Source organism: Microtus oregoni, unplaced genomic scaffold, assembly GCF_018167655.1.
Source record: "Microtus oregoni isolate MIOR12 unplaced genomic scaffold, Mior012 000024F_ref0000369, whole genome shotgun sequence".
NCBI classification, from domain to species: domain Eukaryota; kingdom Metazoa; phylum Chordata; class Mammalia; order Rodentia; family Cricetidae; genus Microtus; species Microtus oregoni.
In genome coordinates this window covers 19737964-19761502 of record NW_024543083.1, presented here as the reverse complement: position 1 = coordinate 19761502, position 23539 = coordinate 19737964, and the positions used below count along the sequence as shown (strand labels likewise).

Below are 23539 nucleotides of genomic sequence, written 5' to 3'. Positions count from 1 at the left end.
GATACATGCTGACTTTCATACTGCGCTCTGGTCGTTGCTGAGGCCTTTGATGAACAGAAAAGGCTGAGAGGAAAGAGCTGAGGCTGTTAGAGCTGTCCTTTCTGAGTTTCCAGCAACCTGCATAGGACGGGGCCTTGATTCAGATGTCACCTCTGTGAAGGACCCTGGGGGTGACTCTCAGCTGATCTGAAGGCAACATTTCCAATAACATTTTGGGATCTCCAAGAACCCCGACTCACTGCAGCAAGCTCTGACACATCTGACCTTCCCTTGACAGTTGGTAGGAGAGTTTAAAGGTGAAGGGCACTGAAGCTAAGTCAGACTTGGCCACTGGAAGAAGCTGTCTCTGTAGCACGTACAGCTGGATGAGTGGCTCCATGCACGCATCCTGGTTCCAGTATTTTCTTGACTTTTCATGAGACAAAACTGTCCTATGCGGGTCTGAGATGGAGTGAGGTGTTTGGTATTCATCTCCCTCACCCGTGTGGCTCACAGAACGTCAGATCTTAAAGATCAGCTAAGAGGTTGCAGGAAGCGAGTTGATGAAAAATGAAGCATGTGAAACCCAGCATAAAACCCTGCTGGTCTGCCCTGCTGGTGGCTCTCCCCTAAGAAGACCTGGCATTGATCATTGATAGATAGACTTTTCCCTCTGGCTGTGGAAGGATTCTGTGAAGAAAGGAAACTTCTGGCTTATATGGAAATCGGAGTTGACAGTGTCCCGAGGGCTCCATTTTTCTCTCTCTCATTGTGTCACTGGTGCCTGCCCTTCTGCATGAGCATCTCTGGAGACAGCAGTTATCAGTGCTGAACAGGGCATGTGTCTGAGGATGAAAAGAACAGTGTGGCTTGGACTGAGATACAGGAAGAAAGGTGGTTCCTGCAGCCGTGCCCTGGGACACTGGGGACAGACATATTGGTAGCTGTGGTTCCTTTGCCTCTGTGTGGAAGTCCTGAGGACTCACACAGGCATGGAAAGACTCCATGGAGCCCTTCCTGGGGAAGCAGAGTCCATCTCTGTACACAGTCTGTGCTCACTGGTCATTCTGAAGGCTCCGTGTATGTTTTTTGGCATCAGCAAACAGTGGATATTCTATGAGTAAGAAAGCTATGAATCACCTTATAAATATGTCAGAATTCCTAAAAAGTACAAGAGTCATGCAAACTGGATTATTAAATGCTCTGTGAGCATAGTCTGTGAGACATGATGATGATGATACACACACACACACACACAGAGAGAGAGAGAGAGAGAGAGAGAGAGAGAGAGAGAGAGAGAATATATGGTTTGGGGACTGTAGAGCTGGGTGTAGTGGCACAGGCTGTCATCTCAGCCCTTGGAAGCCAGAGGCAGGAGGATCACTGAGGTTCAGCTACAGTGAAAACATGTAACGTCTATCTTCTGAGTTCGGCTTATTTTATTTGACATGATGATCTGTGTTCTTTGATTCTGGGCAGAATTAATTGATGTTGATTCTCTTGGACGTACGGGTGAGAGCTGCGTTGCTCTCTGCAAGAGGCCAAGTGAAAGCTGTCTGAAATGATGGATAGTGTGTTACTGTGAGCTCAGGGAGGGTTACTCGGGTCTGTTCACAAGCACAAATTAATCAAATGTGCATCTAAGATTTGTGCATTTTACTAAGGGTAAACGACGCCCAATGCAGGAAAAGGCTCTTTCTCTACTGCATTGAGTGCACTTGTGTGGGAAGCCAGACCACAGGTGTGGGCCTCACCATGGACTCTTTATTACTGGTGTCTCTCATTGGACCAAGGCTCCAGGATTTAATACTGTTACATTCTAATGAACCTGATAGCCAGCCTGGCTAGCCTGCTTGACTTTTAGCTCACTGATGGTTCTAAGCCTTTTAGACCGTGCTGTCCTGCCACAGGCTTGGCCTTCTGTCCACCCCTGTGGTCCCAGTGGTTGGGCCACCATCAGGTGTTTCCAACTTCTTGATCTCACAGTCAAAGAACTGAAAATCAGGGTCCCAGAGATTCGGAAAAGCAACAGAGGTATCCGTTGAGAGCTCAGTGACAGAGCAAATTATGGCGGGCACACTGTCCACGTGTGTGTCCTGGGTACAGGTGTGAGAGAACATGAGGGCCCAGACTGTTACCTGAGGCTTCCGTTCACACAGAAGAAAGGGCTTTGACTCTTTAGGGATATAGGAGCTTTAGTGGGTCTCTGCTTTGATTGACAGGTTTGGTCTACACACGTCTCTTCCCATGACACATCTGATTTTAATCACATGTGTGTCCAGTTGTGTATAGACATAGAATGGCAACTGAGGGATTTTTCCCTAAATGTTTACAGAGTGGTCAGAGTTTACCTTAGTAAGTGTGTACCCCAAACCAGTTTAGGCCAGATCAACCTTCATGCTAATACACTGAAAATACTCTTGAATAGAAACGCTCTATGTTTGATTATTTCTAGGGGTGAAGGAACCTATACTATCACTCAAGCCCTGAATGGTGTGTGTGTGTGTGTGTGTGTGTGTGTGTGTGTGTGTGTAGCCTGACATAGGAGAGAGTTCCTAGGTGCACTGTGCAGAAAGAGGTGTGTACTTAGTGCTTGTCAGCAAAGGAGATAGGCTGCGTGTCCAAGAGAGGTGTGTGTGTAATGCAAAACCACTAGGGTCCCTGTCTAAAGCAACGTGTGTGTTCATCTGTTGCATGAGAACACCCATAGGAAGTCCAGCAGAACATGCTTTGAGTCTAAGGAATTTCAGTTATGAAGTAAGTTTTAAACATAAATCATCTATATTATGCATTTGAAACCAAAAAAATCCCCTGTAGCCGGGTGGTGGTGGTGCACGCCTTTAATCCCAGCACTCAGGAGGCAGAGGCAGGCGGATCTCTGGGAGTTCGAGGCCAGCCTGGTCTACAAGAGCTAGTTCCAGGACAGGAACCAAAAGCTACGGAGAAACCCTGTCTCGAAAAATCAAAAAAAAAAAATCCCCTGTGCTCAATATTTGTCATTAACCTGCTGAGGATGGCACGGGGCAGCCAGTGATCAGGTCTGGGTGTGAAGAGCAGTGAGGGAGGGGCGACCTGCATGCAGGGCTTAATGCCTCCCTGCACGTCTGCTCAGAGCTGCCTCCCCCATCCAGTACGGCCCATTTCCCTGCAGAAGGCTTCCCTTTATCTCCACCCCAAGCCATGGAGCCAACATTTTTTCCTCTTTAGAGTAACAAGACTCCATGGTGACATGATTTAGTTAGCAGACACTGTTGCCGTGAGATATGGTGCAAAGCTGGGGTGTTTGCTCTGTGAGTTTCTGGTTGCCATTAAGACACCCCACCTGCTTGAAGACAGTGTGGATATTCTACTTGCAGAACCCATGTGTGTGTGAAAAGGGGTGTCCACAGAGCCTGTGTGTGTGTGTGTAAAGGGGGTGTCCACAGAGCCCATGCATGTGAGAAAAGGGGGTGTTCACAAAGCCTGTGTGTCTGAAAAGGGATGTCCACAAAGACCATGCATGTGTGAAAAGGGGGTGTCCACAGAGCTCATGTGTGTGTGAAAAGGGGGTGTCCACAGAGACCATGCGTGTGTGAAAAGGGGGTGTCCACAGAGACCATGCGTGTGTGAAAAGGGGGTGTCCACAGAGCCCATGCGTGTGTGTAAAGGGGTGTCCACAGAACCTGAGCTCTCCCAGTCCCTCGTCCAAAACTTCAAAGGGAACCACTTAGCCCACCTGACCACCACTACCAAGATAACCTTGGAGGAGATCTGGTTAAGTGAGCCATACTTGGGGGATGAAGGAGATCAGGTTAAGTGAGCCATTCTTTAAGCCTTGGGGGACAACTCAGCTGGCAAAGTGTTCGTCTTGCAAGCCTGAGGACCGGAGTTTGGTCCCCAGCACACAGGCATGCTTGTAGCCCCAGCGCTTGAGAAGCAGAGGCAAGCAGAGGCTTGGGGCTCACTAGCTAGCCAGCGCCTAACTGCTGAATTCCAGGTGAGGGAGACATTCTGCCTCAAGAAGAAGCGGGGAGCATCTGAGGCTCATTTAGAAATTATCCTTTAGCCTCCACATACACACAGACGCAAGCACACATACGTACCTGTGTATTCACCCACACATGCTTGAACACACAGACATCGTATGCAGTCTGTGTGAACAAAGGAAATTCTACTTCTAGTCACTGTTTGGGGTCCATGGGGGTGTCGTTGCCTGGCAACAGATACATGCTGAGAATCATGGGGGCTCAGAATTTTTCCTCACTCTCCAATACTTCACATGCCCCCTCCCCAGCCCCACATACCTTGAGGTCAGCTGTTCAGACAGCTATTCATCCTGGTAGGTCCTGACCTGTGTCTGTTTTCAGTTGAACTCCCTTCAATCCCACATCATCTGGGTTCGTAACTACTAATGCAGTATTTGAGTTTCTTATAAGGGAGATAACCCAACTCCTGCTTAACGAAGGGCATACAAGTCAGAGTATTTGAATGTTATCTCAGAATATTAATCCACAGTGAGGCTTGTCATGGGACTGACACACAGTCTGGAGCCTGGGATGCAGGATGTCTGTGTATCCCTGTCGTGCTGGACCCTCTAGTGAGGGATTCTCACCGGGGCTGGTCCTCTCTACCTTCATTCCACTTCGGTTCGTTCGTGTCTTGTGTGCAGCCTGTAAACTGCACTCTTAGCTTGTACTTCATGTCCAGGCCCACGGATCAACACCCCACCTGCCTCTGTCACTGCTCCAAGTCCCAGCTGGAAAACCAGCTATGCCAAGAGGTGCTGTCCACCTTGGACCCAGTCTGAGCTCAGAGGGTGAGATACCTACATGCCTAGGGTGGGGATCACCCAGGCAGACGGTGGCTACTTGTTACCACAGTTAACAGAAGAAGCAGCTTGTAAGGACAGCCATTTAACGTGGGCTCCAATGTCTAAACACATCCTAGGATAATGTAGTTGGGATTGTATGGCACTCCTGAGGGTTTGAGACACCCTGTGCTCCCGCGGTGTCCTCTGGAGCATATGAGAGAATCACAGGGGCTGTGCAAGCGCTAAGACCTCCCTGGTTAATTAAAGCCCTCTATGAAGTAACAATGTCATACAATTACCTAAGATAAGGGGAACCCGTGATGCTGGAGGGCGAACTAGATTGCACTCGTCAGACAAGAACGGAAGTCGGGCACCAAGGGGACAAAGGGGGACTGGAAACTCTTTAAACCGATCGCTTGTGCTCGCTGATTCTCCGCAGTACGTTTGTCTTTGAAGCCTCTTGCCTGATACTCTCGCTTGTCCGAGATTCCGTGTCTGTCCCCACCATTAACTCTTCTTCCTCCCAGTTTCCAAGCCTGAGCAAGCAGTGCTTTTCGTCTCATTGATATAATCTTATTTTCAGCAGGGATATTTACCTCTGTGCCAGTTTACCATGGAGAAGGCTGAGGGAGGCCCAGAGAGGAAAGGGCCCACTAGGTACCACGGTTGGCGTCATGATGTGTGGTGTGTTCTTTTGGATTTCCAGCTTGTCTTTAGGCAGTCATAATAGTTTCAATACTGACATGTTTATTCCCTGGTCACCTGACTTTAAAAAGACTCTATATGTATGGGTGTGGGGATTGGGGGTGTGGGGTGTGAGAGGGTTGTGAGTGTGGGGGAATGGGAGGTTCTGTGTATGGGGTTTTAATGAAAGTGAATCATCGTTTGTTTTCACAAGTATGAGGAGGACTATTTTATTTTGTTTTCATTATCCCAAGTTGTGAATATAGGTTAGTGGTTTATAGACCTATAGGGCAGACCAGTTAATAGAAATATAAATTGCTAGTTGTGCAGGTGATGAACCCCATTGAGCTTGTTTGCAGAGTAGTTCTGTGTTTGAAACTAGAGAACCTTCTAACCTTGGCTCAGAGTAGGAGCATCTTATGTGCTGTAAGCTGGCGGAGGTCGTAAATAGAGGGAAAACGAAGCCTGAAGCTCGTGTTTACATCATGGGCATGCTGGATTTACTGCTGCTGTACTGCACTCTGAAGAAATATGGGGTCCATGTATGTCATTATAAAACTGCCACTCCGGTGTGTTCCGGAATATTTACAGCAGTGTTGATTCAGGGCCGGGTCTAGTAAGCAGCCCATTTCTAATTCCTGCCAGGCAAACTCTATCACAGCCGTATATCACAGCTGATCTGAGGGACAGGCCAGTTTCATAATGACCTCTTAAAAGGACTTTTCAACATATAAGAGTTTGGTAATTTAAGATTTCACACAATTATTATCATTATTCATCATCAATAGCATAAGCTTATTCTTCTCATGGATGGGACATATTCTTAGGAACTCATATGAATAACTAAAGGTATGGGGTGCACCTTGCTGGGAATACAGAGAGGCACTAAAATCCTGCCCTCCAGAGAATCGATCAGTGTACTGGCAAAAGAAAAAAAAAACCATCATGAAACCTTGAATATTATCAACAGGTTTGGGATAACCTGGTTTTACATGGTTGGTACTCAGCTGGCACAGTACAGACTGTCAATCACATCCCATGGTCTTATGGTCTTCTGGTGGCTGCATGGCAGCTTTTGAAGCCACTGTCTTTATAATCGGGATAGCTATGAAAACCCACTGTTCTGCAGATGCTGACGATGCAAATAGAGTCTGGGGATCCCTAAAAAGGCCTATCCCTAGATGACTATTTATTACATTTTATTTCTCTGTGAGATTCCTGGAAACTTGGGCTCTTAAGAAAGATTTATTTTTATTTTACTTAATTTGGAGAAAAAAAAAACCACTACAAATCTTTTCCCGGGGGTCATTTGCAGAAACGAACCAGCAGTAAATGTTCAGCCTGAGGCTGTGATAACAGCTGTCTTGGAGAGCTGATGAATACTGTAAATGGTGGGGGACTTAGAAGGATCCTGCATAGGGATGGCGTGTTCCTTAGAACTCTGAAGGCTAGACACACATCCCAGCTAAGGGAATGCTCCTAAAATACTCAAAGAACCTTTTCCTTGCTTTCCCAAGGTCAGTGCAGACTAGGGAGAAATTTTGCCATTTATCAACCCACCAAAGAAGTACCCTAAAACATAAGCCATAGGCAAAGTTCCTCTGCAAGAGATGGGAGAGGTGTCCAGGCGTCTAAGAAAATGTATCAGTCACGAGCTAGCACTGATGGAGGGGGCGGAGACTTCAGTGCATGACCAAGGATGGAGATATTAAGGGTTTCAAGAGGAATGAAACAAACAGGATTGCAGGCAGAGAGGCTGCCGTCCTGGAAGGAGAGTGCACACAATTTCAAACATCTCCCTTTCACTATTAGTAATGTCAAGTTTTACCAAACATTCTGAGAAAAGAAAAGAAACAAGAAAGTTCGGTCCACGGGATGGGGGGCATCAATTAGCCTAAAGAAGCAGTTCCTGGGCAGTTCCAGACAGTCTGTGTCCTAGGGAAACTTAAAGCAGTTAGTATTTAATGTTCATGCTGCTAAAGGAAGCCTTTTCTAGTTAAGCATAGGAAGATACGGAGGAAAATAACAACCGGACTGTAACTGTAAAAAGAACCAAATAAAGGAGAAAATGTGGAACTATAATCTCAAGAAATAAAAGACAAAGTTTCAAAAAGGAACTAAATACAAATCGTAGTGTTGAAAAGGACAGAACGTGACATCGTCTATATAGCAGACAGAACCAAAGGTCAAGCGGACAGGAGGTCAGTGGATCTGAAGACAGACCAATTAAAATTATCCAGTCTGCAGAGAGAGGAATGAGGAAATGTCAGCAGGCCTCAGATCTGGAGGAAGTATGGCGCATTGTGGAATGCAAATCACAGACGGGAGGAGAGGGCAAAGGAGCAGAAAGAGTAAAGCCAGGGCAGAAGCGGTGCCGGGGTGATAGAGGATATTAACTTACACTTTAAAGAACTATCCAGTCTCCAAGTGGGACAGCCTGAAGCAGAGAGGTACTTAGGACCATTCTGTACAGAGGGGCCACACCTAGGTACCACGTAGCCATGATGTACAGAGGGGGAACACGTGGGCACCACATAGCCATGATGTACAGAGGGGGAACACATAGGTACAGCATAGCCACAATGTACAGAGGGGGAACACATAGGTACAGCATAGCCACAATGTACAGAGGGACCACACTCAGGCACCACATAGCCACGATGCACAGAGAAGCAACATCGAAGAGTCTTGTCATCTTCATCCTGCATTTACTCTCCTCAAGGACCCTGTAGGAGCAGCAGCTGACCTCACACTGAACTCAGAGGTCAGAAGACTGGGGAACAGGCACTAATAGAAGGACATCCTCAAGAAGTCTGTATCCAGGAAAGCTGCCTTTCCAGATGTGGGGGCAATGAAAGCATTCCTAAGAAACCAACAGGGAGAATTTGAGGTGCACAGATCTTCTGGACTGGCATGAGAGACACTTGAATTCACAGGAAAAGCTCTGCAAAGCGAAGTGTGCATGGAAGACAATAGTGCTGTGATACTAAGTTTATATTAACCTATCCGGAGACACTGCAAAAGAAATAAATACACACCTGTTAGTAGGCCTGTACACATGCATAAAGGTATTTTCTTGAGTCTGGAGGTCTGAAGTTGGGGACACAGGAATATCCAGGGATGAAGTGTTTGTTCATGGCTGAACCTCAGTCAATAGTAATCAATGTAAATTAGGTTGGCATGCATTAAAATGTTAATTACAATCCTAATGAATAATTCATCTGAATGCTTGTGAATTATGATGGCAAAATGTAAAGACCTCCTTACACAAAAGGAGAATGGGTGTGGTGGCACCTGCCTGTAATGTCAGCACCTGGGAGGCTGAGGAAGGTCATGGATCTGAGATGGCAAAGAGAAACCCTCTTTCATAAAATAAAGCAAAGTGCAAACAGGAAAACCAAAACCAAAGAGAAGGCAGCAACAGAAGAAAGAAAAAAGACACAGTCCACACAGCAGACAAGTAGTAAAAGGTCGCATAGGAGCCCCAGTCTCGCAGGACTTGCCTTGGACATAATCAGCGCTGAGCAGTTGGTGGGTGAGGCCTCTCTGATGAGGACTGGATGAGGGACCAGTGGATGAGAATAGCAGAATAGCATTAGAAATCATTTCATTGACTTGTTTTTTGACTATTTGTTTCTTTTTTGTTTGTTTATTTCATGTTTGGCTCTATCCTGGGCATCTGGGGAATCCCTCCTCTGGTGAGCTGCCTCTCAGGGTATGGGTCTCCAACTGGGCCCATCATTAGTTGGTCACTCCCATAATTTCTTTGCGGGAAGGGAGGGGAAACTTTGCCTGGGATATAAAAACAAACAAATAAACAAAAAAGAATTTAAAAAAAACCCTCAAAGGCCAGAAATCAGAAGAATGTGTGAGAGAACCGAGCAGTTGTGTTTTGTCTATGAGAAACACCTTTTTATTCAGACACAGATATGTTTAAGACAAAAGGTTCACAAAGGATCATCAATGAGAGCAGTCCTGGAGGAGCCGGAGTGGGCACGCCAGCAGGCAGTGATGTAGACATCAGTAGACAAGTTAAACGATGTCCCCAAGCTGCATGTCCTGGGTAGCAGCAGCCCGTCACCAAGGTCAACACCTGCTCCCAGTTACAAAGTGAGCAATCTGGAAGAAAGTGTTTGTTTAAATTGCTCAAAGTTAAGGTGTCTGAGGAAGATAAACACACAACGTAGAAAGATGAATTATCCCATCGCGAAGACAGGGAAATCATCATATCCTATGCCCACACGAGGATGCAGGGCAGATGAGCTGGAACTGAAGGCTGAAAAGGAAAACAGCATACCTTGTTGTGTGACCCCAGCAGTATCAGAGCAGTAGATGGGACAGCTGCGCAAGAGCAGAAGACCTGAAGCCACTCGGGGTCGCGTGCCTCCCACACCAGCAGACCACACATGGGCAAGTGCTTATGAATGTGATATGCCAGGTGACAGGCCACAAGGGAAGCATCCTCATGTATCAGAAGGACTGACACAGACAGCTCTGCTCTCTAACCTCTATATGATGAAATTAGACACTTTTATCAGAGATTATCAGGGAGTTCTGGGAGTTTGCAATTACAGAAAAATGAGCCTCTCTGTCTTGAATTGTGCCCCTCCCCCAGTTCATCTGTTGCACTCCTAACCCATGTCTTGGTTACTTGTATGTGGCTGTGATGAACACCATGACCAAGGCAACTTATAAAAGGAATATCTTATGGTATTAGAGGGTTAGAACCCATGATGGCAGAGGCAAAGAACTCCTGAGAGTTACACCTTGTTCTACCACCACAGGGCAGAGAAAGAGATACACACACTCCCACACCTCCTAATCCTCCCCTGATAGTTTCGCTAACTGGGGACCAGATGGTCAAGCATATGAGCCTTTGCAGGTCATGTATTCTAACCGCCACACGCTGCATACCTCAGAATGTGACGTGACTAAGTCTCAATAAATGGCCTTCAGTTTGAGGAAAGTTGGGACACGGGAGGGAAAGTACAGGGAAAGTGGGTTCCCCGAGATGCTGGCTTCTCGTTCCCAGAAGACACTGAGAAGAAGCTTAAGGAAGACATAAAAATGGTTATCTCAGTAGTACCAATGGGGCAAGGGGAAGATGCAAAAGGCCAGTAAAACACCCCAGCTAACCTGTTTCAGGGACTTCCAGCCTTAGGCTCTCCCTCATTGAAGGGATTAAGTTATAACTTTCTCTCTACGTCTTAGTCTTCAGTCTTTTCTGGACATTGAATTCACTGTCCGTCAGGAAATGAATCAGGAAATGAGCTTGGTAGCCCCCAGATGGCCACCAGTATCCTGTTACCCACCCACCCCCACCAATGTCCTCTGCCACAGTAGGTGCATCCATAATAAGAGGGCAAATAAAAGATTTCCCCTAAAAGTTCACTCAGAGGGCATGGTTTGCCTTACTGGCAAGCTCATTCTAAACCAGCATAGTTTAGCTTGACCCCACCACCTGGAGCTCCCACACTGTGATCTATGGTGTGTTTGAATCGAAGGTTTCTGTGGTGTGTTTGGATCAAAAGGTTACTAAGGGGAGCGACAATTCCATTGTTTAAAGCAGGTATACCTGCAGCCTGATGCAGGTAGGGGTCTTAGGCTGCCTGTAAGTTCAGAGAGGGGTGTGTCTAGCCTATAGCCCAAGCCAAGTGGAGTCCCAGGTTGCTAAACTGTCCTTGATGCTTGCCTGCCTCACTCAACTCTGAGAATGGTGGCTGCTGGCATTTTCTACAGCCCTGAGAAGGTTCCTCAGAAAACTGGACCTTCATCATGAAAGCAAATCCTGGACTGAAGAAAGGACATCATCGTGAAAGGAAAGTCCCTTGTTTGTGACTAGAAAGGGAATGTTCTAGAAACATTCCTTAGGAAGCTCTTTCTGGAATAGTCCTGGAGTAGACAGGCTGTAGTCTCAAAGAAGTAAGGACAGGCTTGGCTCTCATTCCCTCAGCGGGCAGGCATGCATCAGTCTGTAGTGAGAGAGATTTGGATGAAGGGTGCCTTGACTGGAGGAAGACTTAAGGATGGGTGCTCTAGGCTACTCATAGGTCTCCTCCATGGTAGATGACTGTTCCATCATACTCACAGGATACACAAGCTGAGAGGGTGGCTGTCTGTGGTCGGAACCCATGCAGGAGCAGCCAGGCTGTTGAGATTGCATGGCCTCTTAGAGCCCCTCAGAGGGAGGGAGACAAGAGAAAAGATACCTGGAGGTACCGATACTGTGATGAATAGCGAGAAAGACACCTTCATGTCACAGAGAAGAGATTGGATGAGAAGCAATATGCCTCCGTGAGGGTGACCAAATCTGAGCCTCTTTGACCAGCGCCATGTCACAATTGAGAGAAAGGGTGGCTGTAGCTGGGCATGTAGGCTCGCGGAAGTCCTTCCTGGGCTGGAGGGCTGAGGCATGGGGCTGAAAACTTCCTGGCTAACTTGGGCTTCATAGAACCATTGACCCAAACTAAAGCAACAATAACAACAAAACCAAAGCAACAAAATAGTAGCTGCTACTTTGTTTTCTTTTTGTGGCAAATACGTTAATTACTGCCGTTAGATTTTATTTGTGATCTAACAAATAAAGCTTGCCTGAAGATCAGAGTACAGAGTAAGTCATTAGCTAGAGTCTGTGCGGTGGAGGCATACACCTTTAATACCAGCACTTGGGAGACAGAGGTACAGGGACCTCTGTGTGTCCAAGGCCACTCTAGGCTATGCGAGGTTGATTCAGTCTAAAAGAGAAACAGAGCCAGGCAGTGGTGGCACACACCTTGAATCCCAGCACTTGGGAGACACACACCAGCACTAGGAAGGTGGAGACAGGAAGGGATGCGGCTGAGACAGGAATATAAGGCAGAAGGAAACCCATTTAGTCTGAGGATTCCTGGAGACAGGATCTTGTCCCTTTTGGTCTGAGGATTCAGTAGAGATAAAAGGTCTTTCTACTGGCTGGCTCCCTTACTTCTCTGGTTTTTCAGCTTTTATCCTGATAACCTGACTCTGGATTTTTATTATTAAGATCAATTAAAATTCACACGATGATTGTTTTTTAAACCATGAATATATTATCGGCATTGGGGACAGCGGTGTGTCCCTGAACCCAAGGACCTTCCTAGGAGGCTGGCCCCGTCAGGACAACCCAGTCAGCAGAGGCTAGTAGGTTTCTCAGTGCCCGTGGCATTGTGTGTGCTAATGAATTCACCTTGATAGCACATGGATGTGCAAATCGTTTTGCAGCTGTGGCTTTGCTCTGATAATTGATAGATGTTTTGATCTCTGTGACTTTATGGCTTTGTCCCCTAGTGCTCTGTGACAAGTAGAAGAAACGTGGGCAAGGGCTAACGGCACAAATGGAGGCTTAATGTGCCAAATGCAAACCTTTCATCGCTTCAAGCCAAGAGGCCGCCACAAATTGCCCAACAGTGTCCCTGTGAAGTTAGAGAGTGGATCCTTTTTGTTTATATGTTCCGTTTTGTTCTGCAAAGGGCGTACGAGCTTGGTGCTTCGAAATAATCCACCTCAGTCAAGTGTACTTTCTTGTTCATTTCTGTGTCTGCAGTGGGTGATCAAACTTCCATGCCAGGAACAGGTTTGGACACAAAGAGAAACACACGTGACTGACTGTCAGTGTGCAACCTGAGATCTGACGGTGACTTCCCCTTTCCTGTCGCCCTCAGGGCTGTTGCCTGAGCTGTTAATGAAAGGCTGTCAGTTTGGACTCAGGGTGTACTCTGTGCTTGTTCCAACTCTGTTTTCTCTCTTCTCTTGCAGTGCTTCGACTCCTGAAGGAGGGGGCGGACCCACACACTCCCGTTTCCTCAGGAGGGTCCTTACTTCACCTGGTAAGAACTGGCACTTGCAGGGGGCATGGGATGACATCTGGAGACAGAGAATAAATTAAGGATTCAAGAGTCAAAAGTCAGTTCCGGAATGAACATCCAACAATGAGGAAGAAAGGGGTTGGGGAGAAACAGGGACAGGTGTGGATAAAGAGCTGCTGAGTTTGATGTTCCAAGGGAGGGACAATCACCCTGAGCCTAGCGGACCTAAGGAGGAGTGGGTGGGACAAGATGTCAGGTCTCAGCTCGCTCTGTGGCTGATAATCATTGGACCTTTTGTCGAGGTGTTACACACCATCCTTGCGTCTGTAGAGATCTTGTCACAGGAGATGGAGTGAGTGTCAGGTGGTGGTCACAGTCATTTTTCCATCTCCCAGGTGACACATGAGCACTGAAGTCCCAGTGAAGGAACCGTGAATGAAAGAACCTCAGGAAATAGGACCTCCACAGTGGCCTCCATGGTTAGTGGGAAGGCAGTGGCCCTAGACCCAGGATATAGGGTCTCCACGGTGGCCTCCACGGTTAGTGGGAAGGCAGTGGCTCTAGACCCCAGTGATAGAAAGCAAACATTGAGGAAGAGTACGGCCAGAAGCACAAGGTCATCTTGAGAGATTTCCTTGCCCCCCCCCCCCGCTCCAGGCTGAGGCAGGCATTTTGATGCTGTCATGGGTACCTAGGTTGGGTCTGGGAGATGTACAGAGAACTGAGTGTTGGCTGCGGGAGGGGGGATCACTGCTGTACTCTTCTTTTGCAGAGATTATTGAGTAAATAAAAGCAGAGGAACAATTGCAGGTTGTCAAAGAGAGAAACAATTACAGGGTTGCAGAATGCCTTAGGTGCTGAGAAAGGCAATTTAGCCTTCTAGAATGTCAAGTGTGAACAGTCTCCTGGGGAGCCCACGCCTTGGGACATCCCACACTGGGATGCCTGGTGCTCCTCACACTTGGCTCCTGATTACACAGTGTCCTGTGGATGTCTTGAAGGGAGGAGCACAGTGCGTGTGCGGGGGGGGGGGGGGAGGGGGGGGGAGGGTGTCAAGGAGAAGCTGTAGACACCGTTGGGATTTCTCAGAGTTGTTTATTCAACTCAAATATTACTCATTGAGCACTGGGCTCTAAGCCAGCCGTTCTCAACCCCTAATGCTGCGACCCTTTAATACAGCTCTTCATGTTGTGCTGACCCCAACCATAAAATTATTTTTATTGCTACTTTATAACTGTAATTTTGCTACTGTTATGAATCATAATGTAAACATATTTTATGAAGAATTATTTATATAAGACTCCTGTTAAAAGGTCATTTGACCCGCAAAGGGGTTATCACCCACAGGTTGATAACCACTGCTTTAAGTGCAGATTTCTGTAAGACATTTCTCTTAGCTGTCCCAGAAAAGGAAAAGCATTTACATGGAAATCAAGTGTTTCAGTTAGGGCTGTGGCTGATTTCAATTCCAGAGACAGATTAATATTTTGGGGTGTATATCTTTATTTTAACTTATTTTTTAATACATTAAAATACAAAATATGTATTTTAATACATATTTTGCAAACATATTTGACTTAGTCTCTTTGCCTACTGATCCATTAAAAAAAATCCCTGTAGCAAACAAATGGCAGATAGCAAATGCTGGATGATGAACAGGGAGATAGTGGCAAAAGCAACCATGTCTGTGTCGCCAGGAAGGATGTCTCACGAGGACAGCATAGAGGAATCCTCAAATTTCGATCTCTGTAAGAATCTACAGAGTGAGGAGTACAATTATGTAAGCCTTGATAAAATGTTGGGTGTTTGTAACACTGGATTTTTAGTGAACTAAGAGAAGGGCTGCCGATGCTCATACAATGAGAGTGGTTTTCAGACATCCTCAGTGCTATGCTGTGGCATCCTTACACCACAGCCAAGCTGATGTGAAATCCCTTAGAAGTTAGAGATTTCCTTCTACTGAAGCAATTCTAGTTTTAATACCAAGAAAAGGAATTCATGTAAGTGTTGTGATGGCTGCGAAAATACCTAAGACACGTTGGAGCACAAAAAAAAGCAGGGTAATGAGCAAAGTACATAATGTAATTAAGGAAATGATGGAGAGAAAGGGGGAGGGGCAAGGGGAGGAGATATATGCATAGACGATAGACTAGATAGTAGATAATGCAGATGAAAGATGTTGGAGAGGATAGACTGACAGACATGATAGAGGGGAAAAGGTAGAGATGATAGGAAGAGATGGTGATAGATATATATGATAGAATATTGATAGGCGACAGATACGTAGATAAAAAAATTGATAATAGATGATTGGGTAGATGATAGATAGATAGACAGACAGACAGATGATAGATAGATGGATGGATAGATAGATAGATAGATAGACAGACAGACAATATATGATGGATAGGGAGTAGATACACAGATGGTGAGGTAAATAGATACTAGATAAGACAGGTAGATGATACAAGGATGGATAGATTGATGGATGATATAAAGATGAGGTATGACTTAGAAAGAAACATTAACTCAAAACATATCTAGGCCTTTTCATGACCCCACGGGGCAATAATTTTTCTTAAAGTGGAGGAATATCGATGAGAGATGGTGTTCTCAGGCTGACTGAGTTCTCTTAGGTTCCAGGTGAGAGACATGCATTTAAAATGTTCAGGATCTAGACTTTAGGGAAAGAAGAGTAAGAAGCAAACAGAGGCAGACCTGGCAAGTGTGCAGGTTAAGGAGAGTGGTGACTCTGGGAAGGGGCTAAGATCAGGTGCTCCCCTCCCCAGTACTTACAGAGATAGGAGACAGACGAGCACACTTGTGTTAGAGAAACACTAGGATTCATGGGCACGTGAACTAAGAGGGATTTTTATGCAGAAGTGTAGAGAGCCTTAAAAGTTTAGCCTTTAAGATTCTCTTACAGGGTTCAATTAGAGAAAATGAGAATAGCTAAAGGCGGGCTAAAGATCTGAGGGTGAGGAAGGCTACTCACAACAGGTTCCGTCAATCCATAATCCTGTTTTCTTCTCTCTTCAGTCCATTATTTCTCATTGTTCCTTCTTGTTCTCCTTTGTTCTACATTGTTTTAGTTCTATGTCACACTCTCTCGTCTTTTTGATTACAAACGTTCCCAGTCATTTACGCCCTTAAAGCCAGCAATTCCCCAGCGCCAGCAGGTTCCAGGCTGTAGAAAATCAGATAAGGGTCACACACACAGACACACACACACACACACACACACACACACACACACGGATCCATGGGAGTGGTACACATCTGGTGAACTCCTTCATGGAGAAAGTTAATTAAGAAAGGAATTAAATCGTCGGGGGATTTTTAGGGGGGCAGGTTGGTGTGCTACATTATTAGGTAATAGATAAAAGAGCTAAAAGGTTTATTTCTAGTAAAATTATGAATAGGGCATGGATTGTTCAAATCAGCAAACCACTTCTTTTCTCCCAGTAGGCATAGAAATTACCAGGTAACCAAGCAACCTAGGGGAAGCTGATGGCTCTTGATCAGAAAGCACATACACCAGGCGCTCTAGTCTCTAAGGTCTAGTAAGTTAGACTTACTGCTCTATGAAGAAGAGACTCAGGCCTCTAAATTTTCAGTTTCAGGCTATGCTGTTATCAACTGTTCTGGTCGTGGTGTCATGGGTCTTTCTCTGAGTTGCGGTTAGTTATTCCTTCTGCTGCCCTTGAGAGTCCTGAACTAAAATCATCAGTAAACTGAGGTGGAGGTGAGCATAGGGGTTAAGAATCTTTTGAGTGGGGTAAAACCAGAACAGCAGCTTTGGGCAGGAGCAATTCTGTGTCCTTGGATATCCGTGAATATCTCAAGTTAGGCTCTTGCCTAAATACTGACCTGCTGATAAAGATAATTACAGGAAGGCAGATCTCTGTGCTTACCTAGGAGAGAGAAACAAGGCCTAGCCAGTGAGAAACTGTTTCACTATACAGTTCTGAGCTGCGGGAATTAACCCCCAAATATCAACAGAAAGGGAGTCAGCTACAGCGAACAATCTACAGCTAAGGACAGACACTTTATTCACAAAGCAACAGCTCCGAAAAGCCTTGCCTTTGGGTTAGCCTTCACCAGTTCCCTTGGTTCTGATATGTCACTCATGAAAAGATGGCTGAGATTTCCTGTAAAATGTTGCGGCTCGTAACACAGAAGGGCATGGGACGCCAGACCCGCTCCCTAAAACGCTTGGTCTGTGAACAAGAGACGCTGCATTTTATACTGTGTGAAGTCCAACGGTGCGTTTCGCTTAACATTCGGAAAAAAGAGACAAGGGTGGCTGAGAGCCTGGAGACGAGATGCTGAGCAACAGGCAGAAAAGCGGTTCCCAGTCCCTCCGAGCATGGAAATCATCTTGCCTATTCTCTTGGTTCGTAATGTGTCACCACAAACTGATTTAGTGATGATCAACATGGATTGAGGGGAAGAGGTGTTAGCTCGAGGAAAATACTTTCTGCGGAGCAGGAGCCATGCTAAGCCGTGATGATGGTGTAAGACCGCTGTTACAGAGACGTTCAGCCCTCATAATCTTTTCAGACAAGGGTGATTGAAGGTATTTATTGCTGTCAAATTATTATTCATAATCTTCAGAAGTGTGAATCACGAAGTACATCCCTCAAGAAGGGGTGTCACTTTCATCTTTGCATGTAATTAGGTTTTTTATTCTCCTTGAAAGACAAACTCCAAGTACATTTGGGGTATAAATGTGGATTCCTGAAGTCGGGGTTAGGGATGTCTTTGTGTTTGTGCATACTTGTGTGCAGTGTGTGGTGGAGGTGCATACATGTGCGTGTGAGGTGTAAGTGTGGATTCCCACAGTCCAGGAGAGGAATGTCTTTGTTGTGTGTGTGTATGTGTGTGTAGTGTGTGGTGGAGGTGCATACATGTGTGTGTGAGGTGTAAGTGTGGATTCCCACAGTCCGGGAGAGGAATATCTTTGTTGTGTGTGTGTATGTGTGTGTAGTGTGTGGTGGGGGTGCTTGCAGGTGAGTGTGCAGGTATGTTCCTGTCTGTGGAGACTAGAGCAGAGTGCTGGGTGTTTTCTAGCACCCCCCCACCTGATAACTGTGAGCGTGGTCTCCCATTGGTCACCCCCACCTGATAACTGTGAGCGTGGTCTCCCATTGGTCACCCCCACCTGATAACTGTGAGCGTGGTCTCCCATTGGGCACCCCCACCTGATAACTGTGAGCGTGGTCTCCCATTGGTCACCCCCACCTGATAACTGTGAGCGTGGTCTCCCATTGGTCACCTCCATCTGATAACTGTGAGCGCGGTCTCCCATTGGTCACCACCTGTTAACTATGAGACAGGGTCTCTCAATGAAATGGGCTCTCTCCTTTTCAAGTAGGCTGGCTGGCCAGCAGTCTCTCAGGATCCACCAGTCTTGCCTCTTTTTTTCCCCTGCCCTCTGAGTGCTGGAGTTAGAGGCATGCATAGCCTCACCTGGCTTTGTATATGGGTGCTGGGGATTTGAACTCAGCTCCATGTGCTTGCAATGAGAGAACTCTTTCCCACTGAGCCATGTGTGATGCCCCTCAGGGTATCTTAACAGACGTGGAATCAAAGATCATCCACACCATCATTGGCTGTATGGTGAGCTGTCTGAAAGAAAAGGAAGCAAAGAGAAGACGTGCTTTCCCCTGGATCCAGATCACACTCCACTCCAGCTTAGTGAGGATTGATGCTCAGGTCCTGATGTTGCTGTGGCTGAAGTTCCACTTCACACCATTGATTTTTCAAGTTATTTAACAGTCACCCACATGGGACATAAGAGACAAAAAGACTTGGCTGGAACTAGATGCTTTCCCATCATGCTACCTGCATTTGTCTTGCCTAGGTGCTTCCTGGAATCCTTTCCAGTATGCTCACGAATGCCCTTCATGACCTTATATCAGGGCTTCCCTTTTGCACAATTTTAGATGTTTTTTGTGATTTTAGATTTTGAATTTGTCTTCCCTTTTTCGTGTTGAGTAAGTGTTGTCTTTGGTGCAAACTTCACAGCTGCAGTGTGTGATATGCACACACACACATCTAGCTGCCTGTCATGATTTACTGAGAGAACGCCCATTGCCACTAAACTTGCTTCCCAGACTTTCCGGGATATCAGTTGTCTCTGTGTGTGCTGATCCATTCCCAAGCTATATATTATTATGTGTGTCTCAGTGATTCGTCTGCCTTAATGTCCATATCACACTGCATCGACCACAGTTTTAAGCAAGTATAGACACTGAGTGCCTTCTGTCCATGAATTGTTTTCTTGCCCATGATCTGTAAGCTATTCTAGGTCCTAGAATTAACTTATGATCTTAGATTCCGGTTTTTGGTCAGTGCAGATAGACCTGTGGGTTTCTGGTTGTATTTTAATTAAATGTAGACATTTAATCAGCTAGGAGTCCCGTGTTTTCTGCCTCAGTAACACAGTATACACTTAAGGTACTCTGAGCCTATGAAATGTGGTCACTTTGTTACTTTCAAACTCCAAATCTTACATAGTTTTGTTTGTCTTAATCACAAATGTTTCAAAAATTTTGAAACTATTCAATTTTAATTTTTTTCCAAACTATTGTTACTAGTGTATAGAAATTCTGATTTGTTGCTCTGACATTGTGTCCTACAACTCTGCCATACATACTTATTAGGTATGATTGTTTTTATTTATTTAGACGTCTGCAGGTCCTCTGAGAGTGGAGACAGATGTAAATACAACATTATAGCTGTTTTTCATTCCTTATTGCACCAGCAAGGACCCCCAGGGAGTATTGAGTGTGCACGAGCAAGGATGTCCTGGGAGGAGTGTGAGAATACACAGACCCACCCCCTATATTTAAAAAGAAATATTCAGGGCTTGTTGTAAACAATTATTCTATCTTGTAACATCCACTTTTAAGTTATGGACCTCACCAAATTGCTGGTATGTTTAGGGTAAACTCTAGCATTTACTTTTTGTCCATAGTTTCCATTTTATACCAACACACACACACACACACACACACACACACACACACACACACACACACACTTTCTGCCTTCTCTGGATTATTTTGTGATAATTAAGTTTATGTTCTTGTATGTTGTACATAAAACTTGGTTCAATGTGTGTTTCAATATTCCACAGGAATGATTAATTTATCCCAGTAGCTTTTTTCAGCACTGTTCTATTCCTTCACATGTAAGACAGTATATTAATTTTCTCCAAAGTAAAACTTATATATGTATGTATGTATATATATACATTTTCTATCCATCTTTCTATCTATCATCTAATCTATCATCTGTCTATCTCTCTATCTCTATCTATCTATATATCTACTATCTATCTAGCTATCAATCATCTATCTATCTATCTATCTATCTATCTATCTATCATTCTTTCTATCCATCCATTTGTCTATCTCTATTGCCTATCTGTATATCTATCTATCATCTGTGAATCTGTCATTCATGTATCTACCATTCATCTATCTATCATCTATCTATCTATCTATCTATCTATCTATCATCTATGTATCATCCTATTTATCTATCTGTCTGTCTATCCGTCTATCCATCTATCCATCATCTATCCATCTGTCTGTCTATCTGTCTATCTATCTGTCTGTCTGTCTATCTATCATCTGTCTGCCTGCCTATTTGCTTATTTACCATCATCATCTCCCTCTTTATCTAGATTGGCCTTGACCTTGTGACTCTCCTGCCTTGGGTATCATACCATTCCTTGACAATGGCTTCCTAATAGTGTTTTCAGTCCCCTGATTTCTGAGTTCTAAGCATGGCCCCTCTTCTGAGTGCAGTGCCATTGGTCACTCATGCTCCATCCTGTGGGTTCTTTTTATGCTACCTTGATCCTTCCCTAATAATTTGTACTGGATTCTAGACATGTTATATGTTTCCTGTTAAGTATTAGCTGAAATTTGTGTAACTTTAAATAATATTCCATACCTTGGGGAAATGTAGTTATTTAGAAACTCTTTGATCCTGTTGGGGCTTGCAGTTATGATTTATTTGGTGGGAAAAGAATGATGTTAAATTGAAACCTAGTGTCCCCTCCTCTGAAGACAGATACAGGTATCTAATGCGTCCAGAGGGAATAGGTGCCGGTTTCTACTGTGTGGGTTATGATCCTTATCACCCAAGCAGCCTCTCTTCCTGACATGGGAGTAGTTAGGATTTCCATTGCTGTGAAGAGACAGCATGACCACAACAACTCTTATAAAGGAAACCTTTAATTGGGGTGGCTCACTTACAGTTTCAGAGGTTAAGTCCATTATCACAACACGGCACATGTCAGTGTTCAGACAGATGTGTTGCTGGAGCTGAGAATGCTATATCTTGATCAGAAGGCAGCAGGGAGTTGACTATCACATAGAGGGAAGCTTGAGCAAAAGAGACCTCAAAGCCTGCCCGCATAGTGACACTCTTCCTCCAACAAGGCCACCTTCCCAATAGTGCCACTCCCTTTTGGGGACACTTTCTTTCAAATCACCACAGAGGATCCGTCCATTATTGTCATGGTGGGTGGCATGAAATCAGACATGGTGCTAGAGAAGGAGCCGAGAGTTCTTCCTCTGGATCTGCAGACGTCGGGAAGAGACAGTGATCCACTAGGACTTGAGCTTCTGAAAACCCAAAAAGCCCACCCCCCAATGGCATGCTAACTCCAACAAGGCCACACCTACTTCTACAAGTTCACACCTCATAACAGTGCCACTGCCTATGAGTCTATGGGGGCCATTTCATTCAGACCATCCCAAGGAGCTTCCTGGGGACCATGTCTATAAATAGAGGTGGTCCTTTCATTACTCAGCTGCCCAGTCCCAAAATAATCACACAGAAGCCTAATATTAATTACAAACAGTTTGGCCTATTAGCTCAGGTTTATTACTATCGGACATATGTCCCTTTCATTTAGTCTCACTGGAGATGGAGAACACATTTTGGGCTTCACCTGTCATGTTCTGGCTATCAGTGATGTTTGCATCATTTATTACAGCTTGTGTTTCCTTTCTGTCTTTCAGTGTGCTCGATATGACAATGTCTTCATCGCAGAAGTCCTCATTGACAGGGGTGTCAATGTCAACCACCAGGATGAGGACTTTTGGACACCCATGCACATCGCCTGTGCCTGCGACAACCCTGATATTGTCCTGTTGCTGGTCTTAGTAAGTACATTAATCCAGGTCACCTAGCCCTTGAAGACTCAATGACAGACATGTATTTGATAGTATCCCTCATGCGACTTTTGTGAAAAGCATGCGTCTGTGTCACCATTCATGCTCCAAGAACTCAGATAGTGAGAAACAAAGTTGTCAGGCATGAAGCTCCTAAAATCACCCATGTTCACGTCATGACAAGCTTTAGAACCACATGCTTTGGTACACACCAGTGTTGATGGGATGCCCATGCTTGTTCTCAAGAATCCGCATTCAGGCAGCTGCAGTTGAACTGTTAAAACATTTCTTCCAATGGGATCATGAATCTGGGAGGGAATGGGGAGGGCACAGAAGAAATTGTAGGGGAGAGGTAGGCTATGATGCAAATACGGAACTCATGTATGAAATACCCAAAATTACAACAACAACAATAACCTTTCTTCCAATACCTGAATACACATCATTGGGTGTCACTGACTTTCCCGTTCTAAGTTCAGGCAGGGTTCCCAAGCCTGGTTCAATTGCCAGCCAGCATGCTCCCTTCTAGCCTAGAATGCCAAGGCTTCTAAGGAAGGCATGGGGCAAAAGGCTACCTTTCTTATGTGGTCTCCATGGAAGGCAGGTCCAGACTCTGGGGTTGGCATTGCAGAATTGATGCTGCAGACCTGAACAACTAAGCTCAGCTCATCCCATGACTGCATCATGACCCTTGTGCAGATCCACCCCACCTTAGCCAGAGAGACTGTGGTCATGGGAAGCATAACTTTCAGAACACCCCTAAGGACTGGGGGCAGCACTCCCCAGGGACCACACAGAACCAGAATGCTGCACGTTTGTAAGCCATGACTGCAGTGAGCTTAGGCATGAAAACTGGTGCCTGAGGAATCAATAGACAAGGGCTCGTCGTTTCGATGAGCCAGCTACACGTTGGCAAATTTTGTATGTCTCTCTGAGACTGCACAGAAGAGGAAATCAATGTGAAGTTGGTGCACCCTGAAGTTAAACGGCCTCTTCCGAGGGAAATCAATAAATGGTGACATTTATCCCAGTCCTCAGAACAAATGTTTAGAAGAACGATGGTTTTC

The 23539-nt window shown here is 45.4% G+C and overlaps 1 protein-coding gene across 2 annotated transcripts in view; it reads left to right on the top strand.

Annotated features, from left to right (window-relative positions):
* Window positions 1-23539, top strand: part of Myo16 (myosin XVI) — a 427263-nt gene that overhangs the window by 118804 nt on the left and 284920 nt on the right. For both annotated transcript variants that reach the window (XM_041673988.1, XM_041673987.1), the window contains exons 3-4: window positions 13226-13296; window positions 22320-22463. In XM_041673988.1, coding sequence (XP_041529922.1) covers window positions 13226-13296; window positions 22320-22463 — 215 coding nt within the window. The remainder of the gene's footprint in view (window positions 1-13225; window positions 13297-22319; window positions 22464-23539) is intronic.